This window comes from Phaenicophaeus curvirostris, chromosome 6 (genome assembly GCF_032191515.1).
Source record: "Phaenicophaeus curvirostris isolate KB17595 chromosome 6, BPBGC_Pcur_1.0, whole genome shotgun sequence".
Classification (NCBI taxonomy): Eukaryota; Metazoa; Chordata; class Aves; order Cuculiformes; family Cuculidae; genus Phaenicophaeus; species Phaenicophaeus curvirostris.
In genome coordinates, this window is record NC_091397.1 from 17436470 (window position 1) to 17460081 (window position 23612).

General features: G+C 48.6%; 2 protein-coding genes across 4 annotated transcripts in view; one reads left to right on the plus strand and one right to left on the minus strand.

The window, feature by feature from the left end:
• Positions 1-17069: 17069 nt before the first annotated feature.
• LOC138722241 (basic salivary proline-rich protein 4-like) lies at positions 17070-18518 on the minus strand. Its single transcript, XM_069860202.1, has 2 exons — positions 18274-18518; positions 17070-18171 (listed from the first exon to the last, which is right to left on the minus strand). Exons 1-2 carry the CDS (start codon positions 18516-18518, stop codon positions 17070-17072), a joined length of 1347 nt encoding a protein of 448 aa, XP_069716303.1.
• Positions 18428-23612, plus strand: part of MKX (mohawk homeobox) — a 47415-nt gene continuing 42230 nt past the window's right edge. For all 3 annotated transcript variants that reach the window (XR_011337635.1, XM_069859441.1, XM_069859442.1), the window contains exons 1-2: positions 18428-18698; positions 20505-20664. Coding sequence is in view for 2 of the 3 variants with exons in the window: in XM_069859441.1 (XP_069715542.1) it covers positions 18517-18698; positions 20505-20664 (342 nt within the window). In the remaining variant the exon portion in view is untranslated. The remainder of the gene's footprint in view (positions 18699-20504; positions 20665-23612) is intronic.

Here is a 23612-nt window from a genome sequence, read left to right on the forward strand (position 1 = left end):
CTTAACTTCATGATACAGATGTTGGGGCAATAAGTGTCATATTCCTGACAATGAAATGGCTTCACCTTGCCACTCTCACTCATGCTAGTAGCCCTCATGCCGCTGAGTGGTTGATCTGAAGTCTTTACATTAAGGGCTCGGACTTGAGTTGATTTATTTGTGCTGTTTTCTTTACCATGCCCGCAGTTTTTAAGTTCTGTCAAGAAGGAATGCTGAAATTGATACAAATCGCTGTACAGGCAAAGGATAAATATTAAAAAAAAAAAAAAAAAATCTTTTTTGGCCAAAACTGGAGAATTCCATGTAATTAATACAAAGATGTTTAGTTGTTGGAAAATGAATAAATGAATGTGATCCCTGGCCTCTCCAAGCAGTGGAGTACAGTACGGCATGTACATTTGAAAAGCTTCCACTTCCTCTGCAGAGCTGCGTTGAGTTTCACAGCACTGCAGCCCTCTGAAAGGCTTCCTCACAAAGCTGGGTCCCACTTTCTTCTTACACGCTCCTCCTGGCAGTGCCCACCGGGCTATTCAAGCCCTGGCAGCGACTCGAGCAGCCGCAGCTGCCCAGGCCTGGCATTCCCACTGCTTATAATCGGGCACCAGCCAACTCCCGCTCCCCGGCTCCTACGACTGGAAGGGAAATGCCTTCACTCCTTTCTCTTTCCACCGGCTAGTACTTCTCAACATAAACCTGTAGCCCCTTAGGAAACACAGTTATACTGAGCACTGCGGCTAGATATTATAACATAGTGCAGAGCAATTTGATGTACAAACTCAATACAGAGTCTTATTCTAGTTGCAAAAATCAAGTGACTTAAAAAGGAGAGTCAGCCTCTCTCCTGTTCACCTGCCATCACCTGGCCAGGCTGCTCCCTCCTTGTTTTCTCAATGCATTCTCTGTTTTCACAGTCTTGCAACAGAGGAGTTGGGTTTTTTTTCTATTTATTTACATTGATGTTGCCATCAGCAGAGAGGATCCATCACTTTTCACAGTTTTGGGAGCCAGCTCTCAGCTCTGCATGGAGCTCTGTGCTCTAACTTAACATCCATAAATCCGGGCCTGACCTTCACTGGCTGCTTATTTTCGGCGTTGTTTCTCATTTTCATTTAAATGTCAGAAAACTTAGAAGCCAAGTAAGAAGCACAAGAAAGTGTTGTTTTGAATACAGAAATACTATAGTTAGTGAGAAAAAAAGCAGGAGAAGAATCTTTCACCTTCATGCAACTATTTCTGGAACCTTAAAGGCCCGCCACATCTTTCAGTCAACGCATCTGTCAGCAGCAAGATAGCTTTTCTTCTACCACTCCATGAGTTTATGATTTATTGCTTGGTGACAGATAACCATTATCAATAATTTAATTGTCCCAGGATGTTCAAACTACACATTTGAATCTGGGATTTATGTTCATTTCCTTTTAATGATCATGCTAATGACAAGTGCATGTGTTCTGACATGCAATATTGTCTCCAAGTTGTAAGGGAAATATAAACTTCACAGCCTGGGTGCAATGGATCTGTGGTGTATTAGGGGCTTTGTTATTCTGCTCTGTCACCGAAACTTTTCTTTGGCGAGTAAATGAGTCTGAGATTCGCAGGGCTGTCTTGAGAATTGACTCAGTAATTTGCTTTAGGCTAACTGATCGCTTTGTGTGAAAGCAGGATACCTCTTTCATTCCATGTCTCCTAAAATGAATTGAATTAGCTGCTGACGCCAGAGGTCAGATGTGAACTGTCCCAGGAGGCTGAACTAGATAATATGTTAGTTTAAGAATTTCATCTCATAATAAATTATACGGTTGTTCCTTGCACATTTCCACCAAAATAATCTTTGTTCTACACATGACAGCGGGATGACCGCGATGGAAACATATAGCGTGTTTCTTCAGCAGCAGTATTCAAGTTTCCATGCGGGCTGTTTGCAGAGCGTATTTCCAGAGTCAGAAGCTAACTGCTCCCCCACTGTAAATTGTGGTTTGTTTCTTCTTTAGTCACTTAAGCTTTGCCACAAACTGCTCAGGACCCAGAACAACAGAAGGAAGCAATGCCACATCTTGGCCACTTCTCATTTCAGACAACCTAATCATCTGCTGTTCAGTGACCAGGACCAGCATGTCTGCAGCCGTAGCCACTGTAGTGGGAAGTTACATTGCACCGTTTCTGAAGGAAATGTTACCAATTATTGTTCCCTCCTCTGCTTAAACAAAGACATTCCTCAATTTTCAGTATTTTCCTGCTTTACCTATTGAAGCCAGCCAAAAGTCATCCATTTTTATGATTTTTTCCTTGAGAACATTTTTACATATGTGCTTTTCATCCTGTTGCCTAGTTATCAGTTAACTAATAATCATGACTTGCTGGGAAGGATTTCCATGAACAGCATTGCCATGGCTTGTGTTTATCCTCTCAACTTGTTTACATGCTATCTGCCAGGTACCTTTCAGTTGGCAAGTTCCTCCCTTTTTTCCAGTTGTTGTCATTGGCAAGTTATGTGTTTTATCCTAGTCTACATGGAGCATACTGCCATTCAGCTGCTTGATCTTTCTTCTACAACAACTGTAATCAATTCTACTTTGAATGCAAATGTTTTCTTTCTGAAAGGTTCAAAAACTCACATAAGGAAATTTTGACTTTGGCTACCAATACCAAATTATGTGATGTGGCCTAATCCTATAACCTTTGCATTTCTCCAGTGGCACAAAATCATATTCGCTAGTTTCAAGTATTTTCTTCCATCATTTTGAAATCCTGACATGGTGACAAGGTAGTAGTTGAGCAGGCAAACCTTTGCTTGTCATTTCAATTGTGTATTGGAGAAAGGCCAGAATAATGACATTAGACTAATGCTGAACCATGGAACAATAGGTTGGAAAACAGAAGTCTTCAGTCAACTCATAGAATCATAGAATCACCAGGTTGGAAAAGACCTCTTGGATCATCGAGTCCAACCATTCCTCTCTGCCACTAAACCATCTCCCTGAGGGCCTTGTCTATCCATCTTTTAAATACCTCCAGGGATGGTGACTCAACCACCTCCCTGGGCAGCCTGTGCCAGTGCCTTATGACTCTTTTTGTGAAAATCTTTTTCCTGATATCCAGTCTGAACCTCCCATTGTGTCAGGATCCTGGAGTGCCTTCAAAGCTTCTCTACTCTTTATGAGATGAGAATCTGCCTAGAAACTTTGGCAGGAGCAAATTGTTCATTACGGTCTTGGTGATAAGGTTTTGACCAGCCATGCTGTGACAGACTCCACTTCTTCAAAGGGCTTGGTGAATGCAGGACAGCAACACGGAGCACCAGTGAGTCAGTGGGTGCCTCTGGCAGCAGGATTTTGCTCCAATGGCCTAGTCTTGAACTGCGCCTTCTAATAGCCAGATAAAATAACTAGGGATTTGTGTACTGCTTCTGGAAAAAAAAAAAAAGGCTTTAATAAAAATGGTAATTAAAAAGTTACAGATGCTGATAAAATTAAAAACATACGATATGGAATTGAAATGATTTAGTGTTGAAAAATGTTGGTTGATTCAGTAGTAGTTAAATTTCCAAATAACTTGTCTTGAACAAGCAAATAGTTTTAAGCATCTGGCTACGTGTCTTCTTTTAAAAAAATATGAACACAGATCATGTTGCTGGTTCCCTCTACCACAGGCTGGTAAAGGCTGTGCTATAAAATTAGAGCAGTAAACCACTCGTCTTTCCAGTTGCCACATACCCTTCTCCAGTTCACAGCCTTTTGGGGCCTCTTTGGCTTTTCAGCTAAAAGCACCAAGTGCAGTTCCGTTGCTCTAATGAAAAAATAACAACAATGTCTGGGAAGCCATAGAATGATGCAATAACTGTGCTGCTCTGCTTCCTTTAATGTGATGAAGCTTGCATATTTGCCTGGCCCCAGTGTTTCACTCTTGCCAGTATTGTACTGTAAAGAGACTTGGCAGAACACGTTCAAAGGCTGTTCGTGGTTTTTCACTCAGCATTAAAACTTCCAGTGACGGAAGGGTGGGGGAACCCATATTGGGACAAACAGAGACTCAAAAAGTAAAAAAAAAAGAGGAGAATGAGGCTGATGGCAGATGGTCAGCAGTTTAGCAAACCTTGGTTGTGGGACTGGGATTGATTAGGGCCAATCTGAGACCCACTGGAGGACGATGCTATGCATTAAACCAGAGGGTGTTTTCTGCCCAATTTCTATGGAGCAACCAACCAAAAGAAAAAACAGCTCCTAATGTTCTGAAAGATCAGTGTTGCTTCAGTTTGATAACCAAAGTCACACCATCCTTGATAACTGTGCTCGGTCACAAGGGGTGCGATATTGCAGAGGCTCTAGGATTGCCACTTTTTGTGCTGTGTTTGCCCAGTATATGGAAAATTCCTGTCCCCATGGCTGTGGGTCTTGATCTGCAGACCTTCATTGAACCCACTTATGACTGACTTTTAATTACAATACTTGGAAAACAAACTCCTGTGTCCTTACCCCTGTGTGAGGTGAGGGAGGAAAATATTCAAAGTGGAGCTGGAGCAACTCTTGGAGAGAAATATTCCATGTGCCTTTGCAGATGAGGGGCAAAATATATTCAGAAGCAGAAGTTATGGTCAGATGGATGCCTCCTTCCAACCCATTCCACAACTGTCTGTGGTGGGGTGTCATGTAAAAGGGAAAATATTTAGGAAAGCGGACATCTGTGGGCCAGCCTTGGTATGCTTCCCAGAATGTAATGACTAGGTGAATGTTTTTCAGCGCAGCAACTGATGAATATAGGTGACTGCCAAGCACTTGATCTGATGTGGCGTGAAGAGGTACAAAACAAAGAAGAGTGATTTCTCTGAAGAAACTGAGGCCTAATTCTTTCCAAATTCAGTCTTAAAAAAAGGTCACCAAAACAACAAAATCAAGACAGAACTCTTTTTAGTTCCCCCATGCAGCTTTTCAGATTCCTGCATATCTTTAAGACACTTCCATTGCATGGACATGCTCGTTTTCACCAGTCTTAAGGCTCTCAAGTATCAGTGTAGACTTATTACTGTTGACATTTCTAAACTGACAGAGTTACTGAAATCTATGATATGATTTTTGTTCCACTTGCTATTACTGATATCTAATAACTACTTAATCCAGTCTGAACTTTGTAGGAATGTGTAACAGAAATCACTTTAACTTTTGCTAGAACTGAATTTGAATCATGTGTCTTCTCTCCTACATGACTGCCACATCCACACTAACCATCCCAAAGAACTGAAGTATATTTTAGCTTTAAGAGGAAAATACTCTGTACTCTACTATGGAAATGCAGGCTCAAGTGCCCCGCAGCACCCTCAGACACTGTGAGTCTCAGAGAGTCTCAGTCAGAGAAAGCCAACATGAGACAGGACCCTCATGCCCTGGAAACCACTGTTCCCCTAATGGACAACTATTACAACTAGGACAAAAATAGTAGCTGTGATGCTGAGACTTCAGAATGTGCTAGCGAAAATGCTCAGCTCCAGAAGCAGCTTTAGAGCTGTGAAGCATCTCTATGCAACCTGAAGTAAGTGTCTATGTTCCTGAAAGGGCTGAGATTGAGCACAGAGCTTCTCCATGGAGTTTCGCAGTGCCATGGGTCCACTGGAGATCTATAAGCATCCCGCAGTGCTGGCCACGGACTTGCTAAGCAGCCTGGGCTCTGGGCTTCCACTGTGCATCTGGCAGGCTGTGTGCTGAACGCACGGAGGCATATATTTTCATAGCAAATCTAAGTGGCAGTTTAGAAAGGCTGACCCAGCCAAAGAAAACCCTGGAAAACCAGGCAGAATGAAACAATAAAACTGTCTAAGAATTTAATCCAATGTGAAAGTTAGTAATTGTCAGAAGTCCACCAGATTTACATTTCTAAAATGAAACAGGCCAACAAAGCAACAAGTTTTTGCTTCTGTAATCAACTAGTAGCAGTTTTATAAAGTAATAAGAATGTGGAAGGAGTTCAGTTACAAAAGGTGGCTGCCACCTGCAGGTATCCTGTCAAGGTTTTAGTAAGTTTTGTGGAAAAAAAGGTGAAATCTCACTTTGCCGGGGCAGGTAACATTTTGAGTTGTCCAGCAGCAAGTGTGATGTGAATAAACATGTCTTATATAACTGCAAGTGAAATGATGGCAAAACAGCTGAGTGAGAGCCAAAGAGGGCTGTAGGCTGCCTCTAGAGAGCTCCCAGCGGCTGAGGATGTGCTGCAGTCCCACCCTGCTCTGACCAGGAAAAATTCCCTTGGGCAGCTCTAGGTGATATGTAACAGCATAAAAAATCCAAAGACTAATTGAAAGATATCATTCCTGCCCAAGGAAAATGTAAAGGGAGTGATGCAGGAGTCACTCCCAGTGATTCTCACATATGCCACTGATGTGCAGGTACTCGATGTGGTCCTGTGCCTTGGGAGCACTAGGGCAACACAACCTTACTCACACACTCTGTTTCTCACCTTGCTCTTGCTGCAGGGCCCACATGGGTACAGCTACATCATCAGCTGTGGGGAGACATGCTGGTCACTATGTGGAAGGAAGCAATGTGAAAAGAAAGATTTATTAAGGAAGGACTTTGTTAAGAAGCAAAGAAAGATTAGTTCCTTAGCTTGATAAATGAAGATTTGGGGATGCTACATGGTGGGATGGCAACCAGATCCAAAGACAACCCTCTTTTGGGGAATCATTCCAGCCAACGAGACATATGAAACAGTGCTTCTTCCACCCAGGATAAGGGCATGTGCCTTATTCACCATATACTACTCTCATGCTGCCCCCATTTCCATAAAGCCTTAAAAGCATATGGCAATAGAGATTACCCTCCTCACTCTGCTATGAGAAGAGGCCTCAAAAAAACCCTCACAGAGATTTTTCTTGCAGTGGAGGATCCTGACATGATCAGTGAGTCACATGCCCTCCTCGTGTCACAGCATCCACTGAAGTTCATGGGCGTGCAACTTCAGGGGCGTCTTTCCAGGCTGTCCAGACCCCGCCACAGCGAGGCCTTGAGTTTGCCAGTCTTGACAAGCAGCTGAGCCACGGGGAAAGCAAGAAGACTTGCAGAATGAAAATGTGTGTTTAGCTCTATGGGCTGCCTTGCCTCCAGCTCAGATGATTTCCTTCTGTCTCAGTCTGATAACGATGCAGTCTCCCAAAACCTTCTCAGATGGCTGCTGTCCTGCAGATCCCAACAGAAGCAGGGTGAAAGAAAGCTTACAGAAGGCTTGATATCTCTCTGTGCAGCCCCACTCTCTGGTAGATTAGCAATGCAAACAAATGAAGGCTTCTTGGAACTAGCCAGGCACTTTTGGCAAATCCATGTGTTTGTGACTGTTACCTTCATTGGAGACGATTGACATGACTGAGTCCTTTCCAGGCATTTTCAGCATTTCTGTATTATCAGCCACCTGGTCCAGGGCTGCAGAGTCCATCCAAGGGAGGACCGAGGTATGAGGACTACTTGAATTAGCTCCATGGGTAAGAACCTTAAAAAGCTGGATCTTTTGTGTAAAAAATTAAATGCCTTGGCCAGTTTGTAAATGTTCATTGCAAACTCTTTAGTGCTGCTGCCAGACAGAATTACCTTAACTGGGACCTAATGGCTCAGTGCGTGGAGAGTCTCCCACATAAACAGAGACATGAATCAAAGTGCCCTTTTTTTTTTTTTTTGGAGGGAATGTTCCAAGCGGGCACAGACACCTCAGTCACAGCCTGTTACAGGACAGTGGCTTTGACAACACTGGAAAAGGTCTTACAGTTGAGTTGACCGAACTACAGGAGGCCCAGCAGCTATTGAGGGCGTCCTTCTCAAAGGTGCCTTAAATAAAACCAGCAGTGTGTTAACTATGCACTGCAAATGGCCATCTGTTCGCCCCCAGATATCTGCATCCCTGCCCACGGAGGCAGATAATATAGGCCCCTGAAGGAGAGTCAGCAAATTTTGAGAAGGAATTTGATTTTCAACGCTGACAGTTTGTAGACAGGTGGGTTTAGCCCTGTTATTGTCTGGAGACAGGTGAACAGAAAAACACTTTACTAGGATTTGGCTTTTCCTAAAATACCCTCTCCATCAGAGGTCCTGGGATTTATAATCCAAAAGCTGGATCCACAAACTGTGAACTGCCTGGTAGTTTGTGGCTTGCCAGACAATTATTTTCACTCTCTGATTCGCCCATCTGGAGCAAGACACTGATAGCTCAGCTGTCTTTGCGGAAAGTCTCAGCACAAAAAGTGGAAGTCTCCTCTCTGTGTGTAACCATGGCTTGACCCACTTCACTGAAGACCTGTTGGGGTGAGAGCTTTCTTAAGAAGAGCAAGTGCGTAAGCCAATCACTTGGTTGTATGTTGTGATCTGTGTTTAGCAGCTAGTGAACAGATCAGTCGAGGAGATCTGGGGTTTTACTGTTGTCCTGGCCAGTCCCAAGTGTTGTTCACTTTCTGTCTGGTTGGAGAACATAGTTTATGTGTGAGGTGCCTATTTCGTCATCAGCTAAAGCCTGCTAGTGACAGCAGGGTACCCCTGCAGGTGCCGCATAGACAATCTATTCACCACAGCTCCATATTTCTTCCCTTACTGAACTGGGGAAGAGGAAACAAAGGCAAGCAAGGGTTGCCCTGGTCTATTAAAATAGGCTGCCTTGCTTCATCCTGATGGAAACAGTGAAGTCAAATAAGGCTTTGCTAACCTCTGCTGCACCCTGGGAAGCACCCATGTTCAGACATCTGGAAAGCCTTGCTCTGCAGAGAGGATATAACCCCGGCTGATGCCACGATGACTCTGGTGCAGGTGGAGAGCCTTTCTCCAGGAGGAGCCAAGCCACTGTGTGGCAGAGGATGCTTAGACAATGGCTCTGAAAAGCTGCAGGAGCACTTCACGACAGTGCTGTAAGTACCGCTATGGGCACTGCCAGGCCAGGGCAGGCACAGCACCAAGATCTGCCCTGACCCTGCCAGGGCTGCCTGCTCCAGGCACATCCCACGCCAGAGATGCTCACAGGAGCAGGCTGCAGCCCTGCTTTGTGCTTGCGCGTATTCCCAGTATTTACCCTGGCAGCTGAAGCAGGTAACTTTATACTGTTTTGCTACTTTTTGGAAATGCTGTGAGGTGACAGGCACCTGAGTTTGTTGACAGCTTTGAAGGAAACAATTTAATTATGCAAACCTCAAACTGATTTTGTCCTTATGCCCTGGGGCACATCCCCAGTGATGGCAGCTGCAGTCTTCCCCTGGTCGTCCAAGGGCAGCTTCTGTCCCAGTCCAGCAAACACTTACTGGATGGTTAATATTATACAAACAAGGAATGCTTACAAAGCCAATGGGATAGCCAACAGGATAGCCCACATTTATGTGCACAATCGAATGTGCGATTTGGCTCTGAGCACTTTGTCATATTCTTGGCCTGTGTTAAAAAAAAAAAAAAAAAGATAAAAGATGAAAACCCACAAATCACATTTAAAGTAGCAGAATGATTTATTAAGAAAAAACACTGACGGGTTTTTGAAGTACTGAAAGGGTTGAAATAGTTTGAATAGAATAAAAAGTGACACAATTTTTTACCACAATGCAAAAAGAACTTGAACTATTCTAATAAGAGTTTGCTTTAATGTTCATGCATGTCTTCACATCCTGCTTTTGGCAATGGCCAGAAAAGAACTACCGAAATACTGTGAGAAAAGCTGTTCTCATGTTATTTCTGGCCCTGCTGCACTGCATGAAATCAGGACATCTCATGAGAGAGACTGATTCAAGTTTTTCAGTCTATTTCTCAGACAAAAAAGTCTGAATATATATCTAAACTTCTGCTTTTAGTCATGGCTAGATCTCAAAGCAACAAGAAAAGTATCCTTGAGGTCACAAGTCAAATAGTCACCATACAGAAGAAAAGATAATAGTTACATTCAAAGAACTTGGAGGGAAAAAAAACCAAATCTGCAAAGCAAGCATTCATTTGACATGCTAAGGTGGATGGCTCTTCATTCTCAAAACAACCCTTAATGCCATTGGGGAATTTCCAAAGCTTATTCACAGGGTGGATGGGGGTTATAATTAAACCTAAAGTGCCTGAAGACACGAGCAAGTGTCACAGAACTGGTACCGTGTATGTGTGTGGCTCCAATCTGTCTAAAAATCAGTTTTGATAAACACCTTCAGGATCCAAAGAAACGAGGGCTGTATGAACTATATAGTTTCTGGTGCCCTTGCCAACTCCCAATAAATGCACTGTGTGTGTAGCCAAGGTCTTGGAGAATTATTTCCTGAAAACTACTTTAGAACCAGAAGGAATTAATGAAGATGTGCCAGCTATTTCCTCCATGGGTTTGCACGCCTCAGCCTCACCAATAATAAATAGTAACGGTTTGTACGTGAGTAACACAGCTACACCTCATGTTTTGTGCCCTGCAGAATCCGTCTATTCTGTACACAAGCAGGAAAACACAAGAGCATGGGTTTGTTGCCTCTCCTTGGGTACTGATATTTGAGGCTAGCAATAGCTATGAAAGCCAAACTGCCTTTCTGAGTCTTTGGCTTTGGCTTCTGCTGGAATAGCATTTGTGTATTTTAAAACTATTTACAGAGCTTTAACTTCAGTTCTACTGAAAAGGAGATAATACAGCTATCGGCAGTAGTTAAACAAATTAATGTGATCCACCTGACTTTTTAATCTGCTTGAATAAACATTTGTATTTATTATTATTGGAAAACTTCAAGAAATCTTGTAAGTCATTAGGGATTTATAAATTATCAATTATGCAAAAGCTAGAGCAACTAGGGAGATGTTTTTATATGACTGCAAGCAATAAGGAAAGAGATTTTCAAACTCAGGCCAAAAACATTAATTGCAAGTCATCTTCAGAAAATCCTTCTGCGACCTTCTTTTATTCTCAGACTTTCTCAGGCTACCTTTATGGGAAATCAACCTGCTACTTGGTGACTTCTGAGCAGAGCTGGAAAGAGTGGGATCCCATGTCCCAGAGGGAGCTCTCTCTGGGATGCTCCAGGTGCCTGATGCCATACAGCTTTTATAGAAACTGGCATTAACTTTGGGGTTTTCCTTCAAGACAAAATCTCCTCAATTACATCTGAGTTGCCAAGGCAACATGCTCCAGCTTTGCCTGTCCTCTCCAGGACCTGACATCTACTGGGGGAGCTTCTAGACAGAAAATCATTGAAACCCTCATTCAACCGCACAAGGTTTTACGCCATGCAAGCAGCCAAGAGGCTGAGGATATTTCAGAGGTTTTTATGCAATAACTGGAGGGCCACCAAACTGAAGTATGTTATGACTGCTTCTCCTTGTTTAAAATCCTAAAAGTCAGTCAGAATCTTGTATCCTCTCTGTCTTGTCTCCGGAAAACGCCTCAGATTTGGGGTTGAAAGTGAATACGCTCTGAGCTGACGTGTTGGGAGCTGCTACCCTGTGCACAGCTTTGTCAGTGCAAGCGAAAGAGGAAACGTTTCTGCTGGTATTATTAACATGTCAGTAGCACTGATAGATTCCAACTGAGATCAAGCTCTCTTCTATTAGCCGCATGCCAAAAGCAGAGTAGGAAGCAGAGAAAGGGGAGGAAGTGTTATTATTCCTGTGTTACAGCTGCAGAAGAGAGGAATGGGGATTGTGAAATATTCAAGGTCACATAAAATCGCGTGCAGCTCAAATGGGAAACAGAGTCAGCCCCTCACAGTTGCCCCTTCCATCCCCTCAGCCCACGCACACCTCTCCACCTTGGTTCACATTTTTTTAGTATTTAGGCATGCTGCAGAAGACAGGTCCCAGGCAGATGGCCTATGAATCACAGTGTCCCTACATCACTTTTAGTCACACGTCCTCCTCTGTCCCAGAAAAGGCAGACTTGAGCAACTATTCCTTGTGGTTTGAAACATTCTGCAGCTAATTATTTAAAAAGATGGACTGACCTTTATATCTGTAATACTGAAGAATATTACAGAATCACAGAATCACAGAATAACCAGGTTGGAAGAGACCCACCGGATCATCGAGTCCAACCATTCCCATCAAACACTAAACCATATCCCTCAGCACCTCGTCCACCCGTGCCTTAAACACCTCCAGGGAAGGTGAATCAACCACCTCCCTGGGCAGCCTGTTCCAGTGCCCAATGACCCTTTCTGTAAAGAATTTTTTCCTAATGAAGAAATTTTCTCCTAATAAAGAATTTTTCTCCTAATTAGTTGCAAAAATACCTGACTTTATGCTTTCCAGTGGCACTAGGTGGAATAAATAATAGGGAATTCAATAACACAGCATGTCTTGTTTATTTTTGCACAGGTGGCTGAAAAAAATTTAGAATTATCATTATTATTGTTATCAACTGTCCAACATTTATCCTTAACTTTTCAAAGCAATGATTTCTGCAATGTGACCTGTAACCATTAAGGTTAAATCCAAACAAATCTACATTCACTTTGCAAACGTAAAGCAGACATCAGCCATCTGAGATACTACATTAAATAGAACTGAATCATTCCCTGGCCAGTAAACACACCAAAGATGTGAATTTCCTGAGACAAGATTAAAAACAGATTTTAAAACTCAGTTAAAAGGAACATGGTTACGAAGAGAATAATATGCATAGCAGCAAAATTATCAATGTTGATTCTATTGATGCATTACCATATAATTGGGAAAATCAGCCTCTTTTGGAATGTTTCAACTCCTGTTTGTACAGAAAAAAGGATTCGTGTACACCTGTAAGGCTTGGGTCTCTGGCTCTGTATTCCTTGAGGTTAAGTACAAATGAGCAGCAGAGGAGTGATGGTGCAAACCAGAGCAACTAACAGAGCTTGACTCAAAGGAGGGCAGAGAATTGGAGAAAACAGGCAGGCTGTAGGAGCCGAGATCCCACCTGGGGCCTAAGAGGACAAAACGGGGAACAGTTCACACGCGAATGAAACTGAATAACCAAAAGGCCTGGTTGTGAGTCACTGGCGCTGTCCCAGACCAAACTGCACAGCTTCTTCCACTGAACATGTTTCCTCCTAACTACACACCATTGTCATTCCCAGGAAAATCATCCAGCCCCTCTCTGGAGCCCTTTTGCCCTTGTGGCTGGTCACAGAGCCCCGACAAAACAAAGCACCTTCCACAGGGCTCCTGCAAACTCCACCGCCCTCCTCCTCCCCATATCCGCTGTGTGCAGCAGAAGCCCTGTGGAAGGTGCTTTGTTTTACATGGCCCAGGGGATGGAAATCTAAAAAATGCAATAAAAAATGGACATGGAACAGAGTGACTAGAGAAAAAGCCACGGAGCACCAGTCAGGAACTTATTTTTCCAGCTTTTTGGAGGGATTGACATGGAAGTAGAAAGAACTGGGATCTCATCCTTCTTTGAAGACTCTGTTACATTGTTGTTCATTAATTCTTAGGACAAAACACATCAACAAAATGAAGAACAAAATTGCGTCCTCCAATTGCTTCCCCGGTGAAGCAACAGATATGGATTGGGTTGGGGTTTTTTTTTTTGGTCTGTGGTTTGTCTGGGGCTTTTGCTGCTACTAACCCCAGTGCCTTCTCCATAGTCTGAGGGCGTCACCAGGGTTGCCACCACACAGAGCCCTCTGCTTCTTAGCAGAAATAGGGGACGGCACTGCCTGCTGCAGCTTCCAAAGAGACTCCTGCCTATGTTTGGTAGGTTATGCCTATGTTAGGACATGGTATGTCCTACCCATGTTTGCTAGCCTAGCTCTCTGTGTCTGGAGGGCCCTCCTGCACCTGACAGCCACGTGTAAGGCCAGGTTCAAGGCACAGCCTCATGGTTAACCTCTCCCTGTGCCGTGCTACAGCCTAGGCACTGGGTTTCATTGCTGAGCTGAGCTAGAAGCCACATGACGAAATAGTATGTATCATCAGTCCACTCTACCACCCAGGCCATGCCCTCAGTCTGCTCTTTTCTACACACAAACCATATGCAACCTCAGCTGTAGTTTTGTGGATGTCAAGAGCTGGACCTTTACACAAAGTGCTGTCCTGCATTTGTAGAGAATCTAGTGCAGTTCTCATTTTCGGTTTCCTCATCAAGCGAAGTCTGTTCCACCGTTCTGCCGCATTCAGCAGCCTGCAGGCAGCAGGTCCCTTAATTAACGCCTTTCCTGGATGTAAATGATCTGAGTTATGCTGAGTGCTACGCTGGAGTTACAGGCTATGATTTTGTCTCAGTCTACGCTTGCTGGACCTGCACTTGAAACCAGGATTTGATTAATGGTCACAGCTGCCAGGCTGTCCTCCTGGCAACCTCCCCATTCCACCTTCTTGGTGGTGTAGTCCTCCTTGCTCCTCACAATCTTTGTCCTTGTGGTTTGATGGTGTTTCCTGTAGCAGTGCTACCAGCACCACCAGCTGCAGCACCACCAGCCAACCTGCTTTGGGGATGGTCACAGATGATATTGGCATGTTTTCTTTCTGCATATATGTTTCCATTTCAGCACACAATCTTACCAGTTCCTCCAAACCAAATACCCATAAAGAAGAGAAATAAGCACAGATTTTATCCTTTAGGTGCTCCTTCACTGCTGTTGAGAAACCTTCCAAAACTCCTTTCTCCACAGCTGTTTGCATGCAAAAAGGCCTGTAATTAAGTGGCAAGTGGGAAGTCTGTCTTTGCTTTCCAGTAGACCAACATAATTATCTCCTCTACTAGACGTTGGATGCCCAGTATGATAACCCTGTTACTTCCAAGGATGGATCACCAATTCCCTCTTGCTCTAAGCCAGGGTTTTTTCTAGGAATTGGTCCTGTGAAATGTTCAAAGGGGACAGTTCTTCCTTAGGATCTTCCTTAGTTCTTCCTTCTTCTTAGGATTATACTTAACAACACTCCCTGTTGCGAGATTTAACTTCACCCCTACTTCATTTCACCCCAGTGCTTTGGGGGTTGCCAGGCTAAGCAGGAAGAGTCCCTGCTAAGGCTGTGGCTCTGCCAGCCCTGCCTGTCAGCAGAAGCAGAGCAAACCCCTTGAGGCACCATTTCAGAGAACCTGGTTAAGCAGGTTCATCCTTGTCTATGTGCGCCTCAGGACTTTGCTTAGCGCTGACCCAGCTACTGCCATGGGTGGTAACAGGTCTTTGCAGCTGCTTTCCCTGTGAGTGTGGCTATTTTGCAGTGTAGATAACACTTCATTTTGCATAATCCTAAACAATTTCTCACCTACCCAGATTCTCAGGCCCTTCGACATACATGGCCGTAGTTATTTAGCCACCCAGCATGCCATAGTGCAGAGTGTACCAGGGACGTGAGGAAATTCTTTGAATTTCAAACATATATGTTTACTGTGAAGGAATCCGCAGCTGGATAGGGGAGCTGTGAGAATGCAATGCCAAGGAAATGTTTGCCGAAAGCATTTAAAAAACAACCTGAGCACGAAGCAAGGGACAAAAGCAACATTTTGCTGGGAGTTTGAACCAGAAATGAAGTCTGTATTTAGGAGCATAAATGGGACCCTACCAAACTGATTTTGGATTGCCAGGGAAGGAGGACCAGGCTCCAGTCTACCCCAGGACTGCCAGCTGGGCTCTGCAGGGCAGCTGCCCACCGTGGGCAGCCAGGCTGGGGCTGCAGCCTCCCCACCGGCTGGAGCAGGGCTGGCACTGCAGAGGGAGCTCTGTTGTTTGCAACCTCAGGAGCAAACTCTCCCCTCAGCCTGACAGCGCAGTTGATTTTTTCTTGGCTCCTCCAGTGAGACAGATTAGGCCCCAGAGCACCACTTTTAGGCTCTTTCTGCACGATATCCCTTGGAAGGGTGCCTTTCTGCCACTTTCTGGCATGCCAGCCTGGCCTGCTGGCTGTCTGCGGCTGGGCAAGCAGGCATGGCCTGAGAGAGGGATTTTGCAAGGACTGACAAGTAGCTCCTCGCAGCTCCAGCCCAGCAGGTGCCTCAGCTTCCCCTGCACCCCAAGCCGCTGACCCACTGCAGGATGTGTGGGAGCCGGCGCTGCATCCTCCTCAGGGGAACCAGCTGCGGGCTGCGGTATGTGGCCAGCAGCTATTGACTTACTTTTCTGTGCGTGGCTGGGTAAGTAACCTTAATTAAAAACATGAAGCCCACAGTTTGTATCACATTCACGATGTTAAACAAGCTCTGGAAATAGAAACCCTGTTTTCATTTAAGCTTTTCAACTGTGATCTAAGTAATAAAATATGGAGGGGGCGGGCATGTGTGAGATTTACATGTGATGATTTGGGAGCTCTCACTGCTTTAGAGGCTTGTAAGGTGCCACAGTGCCAATTGCTCCTGCCATTGCTTCACTGTGCTTGGCATTGCCTGCCCCACACAGACTTTTGTTTTTTTCCAGAGCTGCTTTCCAAATGCTGATTTCTGCCCTTGGCTCTCGTTGTTGTGATTTTTTCTGGGTGCGGATGTGGGATCTGCCAGGCCATCAGCAACCTGCTGCCCTAGATACACAGGTCTGGTCAGCCAGGCAGGTGGGCAGTGCACGCCCCCACTGCTCCTGAGGACCATGGATGTGTCCTTGAGGAGGGGAACACACCTGGGCAGTGCAAAAAACGATTGTCTAACCCCATACTCAAGCGGCACCATCACCAGAAGACACGGAGGAGGATTATCTTTGCCTTCCCAGTTCTTTCTGAGCCACCACGCAGGGGATGAGCATCCATCCCAGCACAGCAGACAGGAGGGAGGGCTCTTCTGAGGGCATGTGCTCTGTCCTCTGCCAGTGCACGGGCTGACCCTGCTCCAGGGGTTGACTCAGCCTGCAGGGCCCACAGAAACCTGCTGTGCTCCATCCACGCCTCCCCTTCGGAGCTGGGGGACAGAGCCTGCACCTGCCCGACCTGAAGGGATCAACGCTGCCGTGCCGGGGGGACAGGAGGGGAATGGGAAAACAACACAGCAAATACTCCTATGAGGCTGCAAAGGGTTGAGATCACCTTCCTGTTCCGCTGAAGTGAGCAGGAGCCCTCGGGAGCTTGTTTTTGATCAAGCCCATGGCTTTCTCAGTCGCATTTTGCTCATAATATAATTCTAATAATTCTTCCCAGGTCATAAACAGTTCAGCTGGTCACGGCAATAATTGCAGCTGCATGTTTTGCAGCAAGCCCCTAATAAGCACATTAGCACAGACCAGGAGGTGTTTGTCCCCGTATGTCCCCCTTTCTGAACTCTCTGGCCCGGGCACGTACTGCAGGGGAGCCTCTAGCAGGGCTCTGCCCAAAGGCCAGCGGCAGCGCAGGGTGCACAGGAGTCCTGTGCCCTTCCCGACGGCCCTCCTGGTTCCCTTCAGCAACGGGAGAAACTGCAGCCGGGTTGTTGCTCCCCGATGCCAGGCTGCTCGGCTTCCAGGGATGCCTTTCCCCAGCGCGTGTGGCTGCGGGACTTGGAGGAGTGGGCACACTGCCAGGTGCCCGGGAGGGACGGATGGAGGGATGCAGGGAAGGAGGGATGGAGGGGTGCAGGGGTGCAGGGATGGAGGGATGCAGGGAAGGAGGGATGCAGGGAAGGAGGGAGCCCTGAGGTCGCAGGAAGCACCCACGGTGCGGGACCGGGGTGCGGGTGCCCGAGGCCGGAGCCACCGCCGTGCCCGCGGAGCGGCCGCTCCCACAGCGGGAACCCGCCCCGCTCCGCCGCCGCGGAGAACCGCGCGCCCCCTCCGCGATGCCCTCTCCGGCCCGGGAGGACGGGATGGGGCGAGTCCCGGGTGACGGGGAGGTGAAAGGATAAAGCCGGTGGCGGCTACGGAGACTCCCGCGGGGCCGGGGAGCGCGGGGCCGCGCAGGGTGCGCGCACGGGGTCCGCGCCGCGCACGTCGCAGGCGGCTGCTCCCCGTTCAGCCGCGGCGGCCAAACAACGTCTGAATTACACCCTTGTAAATACTGACCGGGGCCGGGGCGGCGGGGCCGGGGCGGGGGGCGAGGCGCATCTCCGCGGGAGCGCGGAGCGCGGTCTGATTGATCCGCCTCGTAGGGCGGGGGCGAGACGGCGGGGGGGACGCTCCCCGGTCCGGCTTCATTAAACGGAGGTGCTAATGAGCGCCGCGGGACCGCGGGACCCTGACCGGCGTCCCAGCCGCCTTCCCAGCACGCCGGACACTGCCCAGCCGGGCGCTCCCTGCCCCATCCCGGCCCCGCGGGGCTGTCGGGGTGTCCTGCCGCCCCCGGGGCACGGGGAGCCGCGTCCCGCAGGCGCCAGGGGCTGCGCGGCGGCCGAGCCTCCGGGCTCCGTTAAAAACAATTTGTTTCCCTCCCCAAACGGGGAGGGGAAGGGGAAAAAAAAAAAAAGAAAAAAGGGAGAGAGAGAGAGCGAGCGAGAGGGAAACACCAAAGGCGACAGAAGAGCCGCGCTCGCCGCTGTTGGGACGCGGAGCGAGGTGCGGGGCGCGGGCGGGGCCGGGGGAGGGTCGGGCCGCCCCCCGCGGGCGGCAGGCGGTCCCGGTGCCTCGGGCTGCCCCCCCCCCCAGCCCCGCCGGGCGCGTTTCGGCGCGGCCGCCCGGTGACCGCCGCCGCCTCCCCGCAGCGCAGAGCGAGCCCCCCGCGCCCCGGAGCCGGCGGCCAGGCCCCCACCATGAACACCATCGTCTTCAGCAAGCTCGGCGGCCCGGTGCTCTTCGAGGAGGACGCCAAGGAGCGGGAGCGCTGCGGCCGGCCCTACGTCGGGGTGGTGGAGGGGCCGCGGCGCGCCGAGGTGCTGCTGCCCGACAGCCCGTCCATCAAGGAGAGCCTCAGCCTGCGCAGCCGGCGGGCCGGGTACGTGCGCCCTGCGGACCCCCCTGCGCCCCCCCCCGGGCCCCCTGCCCCTCCGCCGGGCCGCGGCGGCTCCCGCAGCGCCGTTCCCCCCGCCCCGCGCTCCGCGGGGCTTCGGCTCCACAGCCGCGGGGCGAAACCGCGGCCGCGGGTGGGGGAGAGGCGGCCGATCGCGCTGGAACGCGCCGGACAGAGCGCTGCTGTCCTGCGGTGTTTGACTTACCCCCCTCATCCTCCCTCCCCCAAACAAAAACAAAGCGGAGAAAACGGGGCTTGTCCGTTGTGGCCGGGCGCTCCGTGTAATTAAAGCCCCCGGGGCAGCCGGTCCCGGGCGGATGGGAAGGAGCGGCGGTGTCGGAGCTTTCCCTGGGACGGGACTGGAAACGGGACTGGAAACGGGACTGGAAACGGGACTGGAAACGGGACTAGCTCGGTGCCAGTCAAGGGCCGGGCAGGGTGATGCTAGGATCGGTTTTGCTGAAACGGCAGCTGAGGCTGAGCCGTCTGCGGCTGTTTGTTTGTTTTTTTTTTTTGTGCCGGAGCAGGTGAAATAAGAGGCGATGAGAAAACTCGTTAGCTCCGGCGGGCGGGCAGCTCGAAGGGCTCGAGTGGCGAGCGCGGGCCAGACATTTCGGGGCAGCTTTACTAAGTAAACGCTAAGGAGCGCGGTCAGGCGGCACCGAGACCGAGAAATCTCGAGGAGCTGCTTTACTGCTGAATTTCCCCCTTAACGATTGCATCAGCTCCTGCTTTGAACGGCGGTGTCGGTTGGGCGCAGGTTGTGTTCCAGCGACACGTTATTAGCAGCCCGTCGCGGCCCGGCCCGGCTCGGCCTGGCACAGCTCGGCTCGGTTCGGCTTTGCCCGGCTCGGCTCGGTTTAGCCCAGGCCGGCTCGGCTTTTCCCGGCTCGGCTCGGCTTTTCCCGGCTCGGCTCGGCTTTTCCCGGCTCTGCGACGCCCCCTGCCGCCTCCGCCCGGAGCCTCCGCGCCGCCGGCCCCATCCCGCCTGTGTGTTTTCCTTCTCATTCCCCCGACGTTTTTCATTCGCTTTTTATTTTCTACCATGTTTTTTTTCTTTTGTTGTTGTTGTTGTTGTTACAAAAAAACCCCCTCTCCCGCTCCCCCCTCTCCGCGGCGCTGGGGAGCGGCACGCCCGCTCCTCCGGGAGCGCTTCTCGCCGCCGGCTCCCATCGACCCGGCAGCTGCTCGGTGCCGCGGGTGTCTCTGAACGTGACCGGCGAAGAAATCGGGGCGGGGGAGCGCGGTTTGGTTGGCCGGGGCAGCGCTGGCATCTCTGGAAAGCCCCTCAGTGCCCCCCAGCCGCTCGCCCGGCAGATGCCGAGAGCACCGGGGCGCTCGGCGCCCGCACCGCCCGGGATCCCCGCCGGGCCCGCGGCACCAGCGCGGCCAGCGACGCCGGCTCCGAGCCCCGAGCCGCTCCGGTCCCCAGGCCCTCAGCCGGGGGAGGTGCGGGCATCGCCTTCTCCCGAGCAGCTGCTGCAGCGCCGGGGGGTTCCCCGGGCAGGGACAGACCCGGGGCTGGGCAGGGTCTCCAGGCTCCCCCACACCCGTAGGGAGCTGCGCGGCTGCGGTGCGGGGAGCCCGGGCGGCTGCCGGTCGCGGCCCCGAGCGCCCCTTCCCCGCGGTCCTCGAGCCCCTTCCCCCGTGTCCCCCGCGCCCCTTCCCCCGTGTCCCCCGCGCCCCTTCCCCCGTGTCCCCCGCGCCCCTTCCCCGCGGCTCCATGCGCCCCTTCCCCGCGGCTCCATGCGCCCCTTCCCCGCGGCGCTGAGCGCCCCTTGTCCGCCGCAGGGCGCGGCAGAGCGGCGGGAAGGTGCGGCACAAGCGGCAGGCGCTGCAGGACATGGCGCGGCCGCTCAAGCAGTGGCTCTACAAGCACCGCGACAACCCGTACCCCACCAAGACCGAGAAGATCCTGCTGGCCCTCGGCTCCCAGATGACCCTGGTGCAGGTAAGGGGCGCTCGGAACCTTAGCGGGCAGGGGAGGGGCCCGGGGGGCATCGGAGCCGCCGGCGCCCTCGGCCGCGGGAGCCCCTCCGGCTGGGGAGCTGGGAAAGGCGAGTGGCAAAAGGGGTGCGATTTCTCTCCTCGGATCCTTTAACCTCGTTCAGAAATTACAGGGGAAATATTTTTGCTTTTGAAAAATGTTCAGGTAAAAAAAAAAACCCGAACAAACAACAAACCAACAGTAACACATTTCAGCGCAGAATGGGAGTTGGTGAGGAAGTTGTTGGCAGCCAGAAAGGAAACGGTTTTATTGTTCTAATAATAATCATCACCTGTTGCACAGACATTAGTGTTTCCGTGCGCGCTGCCTTTGCAGGAATTACCCGTTCCAGTGTAATTAGGCACGGGGAGTAAGAGTTTTGCTCTGAGGCAAAAGTCCCCTGAAATGACTGGCGGTGTCGTTGCAGCGAGAGGTATAAAGTTGGCTGCGAATGTTTATAAATCTTACTCCTTTGTTCTCTTTGCCATCTGGCGCTCTATTGAAATCATGTGGTTAAATGCTATCGGTTGCAAAGTGATGCTATCTCGGGTCTGGATGCTGCAAAGATTTATGCGTTGTGAGTAATCTTATTTCCTTGCTGGGAGCTACTGCTAGGTGCGTAAAATGAAATACATGTGTTTGCAGGATCGGGTTCTCAGCGCTCTGCCTAACAGATTATGTGTCGCTTTGCAAAGGACGTGAAAATATAAAAATAACATGAAATATTAGAAAAAGAAGGTGGTAATTTAGCATTATTATTTTGAGTGTTCCTTCAAAAAAGCCAGTGCTATGAATTTCAATCCTAGTAACAGCAGAATGGGAAACTTTTACACTTTAGTACCTCACTGTGAAACTATTGCACTAGAAAAAACACATTAACTTTGACAAAAATAATATTAATGTCTCAGAAAATGCCAGTTATAACTGGAAGGTACAGTTAAAACAACTTCTCTCGCTTTTAAAAAATATACATGAAAGGTTTGCTCAGACTTTTAAAAATACGGTTACATAAACACTGTCCGTTCAATGCCACAATTCTGTGGGAGTAGTTTATTGGACTATGGCTTTTAAAATATTCCTGTATTTTTACATGAGATTTAAGACATGCATCCAGAATCCACGTTGGGAGACTTTGATATTAATGGTATCTTGAGGAGTTTTTCTCCTGTTCTTTTATAAATACCACAGAATGGGCAAGGTGAAAAAAAGTAGTGGGTGTTTGCAGTATTTCTGTTGTGGCAGCTTTGATAAATCCTGATGGGGGCTTGCTGTGTTAGCCTGTATAAAATCATAAGTGAGCCATGGCCACTACTCCACAGAATTTTACAATCTGTGTAAGATATTGAATAAAATTGAAAAGAACCACGGAGGGCTACATTTATCTCTCTAGACCCCTATGACTCCAGTGGATTTTCACTGAAGCTGAACTTGACCAGCCTTATTTCGATGAACTGTAGTACTTGACAGAGCTGTGCAAACCAGCACATCTATCTTTGTTTACAGAAGCACAACATCAGAAAGAAACCCCAGATGTTTCTTCCATCATTTGGGTGCAATGCTTTTTTAATCCAGGAATACAGTAGCATCTGTGCAACAGGTAAATGCATATGTCTGGCACCAGCAGTCACTCCTCAGCTTGGAAGAACAAAACAACACACGCCCCACATCTACTTTTCAGATGCCCAGAAAGAGCAAGACTGTAATCCGGATCAAAGTTCTTGTTCTCTGAGGATGAGAGAGAAGGCACTAGGCTGTGATCTCAGTCACACTGGGTACATCTGAAATAGCTTCCCTGAAGGCTGTGCTCTTTCATCTGAGTGGGATAACCAAGAGTAGGCTCAGAACAGAGCTTCGGGCTCTGTTGGAAAACTTTTCTTCTGTCCCAGGAGAAGCACTTTGCAAAAGCATCAGCCAGGGTCTCTTGCGATTGTTTTTCTAATCTAGTAACACCAGACATTGTTGGAGAACCAGGGAACAGTCTATGATGTTTTTTCCGAGTTACATGCTTTCACGTTTGCTGACCTGTCTCATATTTCGTACTCTTCTTCCATTTCTTGATGTTGTCCCGCGGTGTTTGCTCTTGATGGGAACGTATGCTTCCCCCACAGCTTTCCGCGCCTGTGGAGGCTTTTGTCTGCTGACAGCTATTACTTCTTCGCAGCATCCCTTGTGTGCTGACGCCTTGTCATTGGAAGCCCTAGGGAGGACAAAAGATACAGTTGAAAATCCCTTTGAGTTTCCACCAAAATGCCCTTTAGGGAATGAATGGTTGGGGTTTTTTGTTTTTCACCTGCCTGCTGACCTTGGAAAAAGTCTTCAGCAGCTGTCTGGAAGATGATGTTGGTCACAGCGATATTGATAATACAGCTGTAACTCTTCTTCACGTGCTTTTCTTTCATTTAATGAATCTTATTCCACTATGTACCATCTGTCCAAAGGAGCTTTTGCAATATTATGTTATATATAAACCCAGTTTGTATTTGAGACAAGGAGGTGAATGTCCAGCCCTTTTTTCTAGGACAGTGTCTGCATGTTGGATCTTCCACAATTTTATTTTCAGTAGTTTAAATTAATTTATTCTGTTCTACCTATTACTTTGGCTTAACTCCCTGTTCTTTGGTGCAGAGGGACAGCAAAGAGGCTGTTCCAGCTGCATGTTCAACAATACTGCAGAGGGAGAGTCAGTCTCTTTCAAGGAGGTAGGATTTCACAGAAATCGTAAATCATCTTGCTTCTTAATAAGCAGTAGCAAAACCTGGGGCAAATTCTGAGCTGACTTGTTCCTGAGGAGGCCAGCAAGGTCTTCGGGAGTCCTCAAGGTAAATGTTATTGTGCTTTCAATCCAACAGTCCAAAGTTTTCTGCTTCCCCAACTGCCAAAGCAGAGAACTGAAAAAGCAAAGAAGTTTGAAA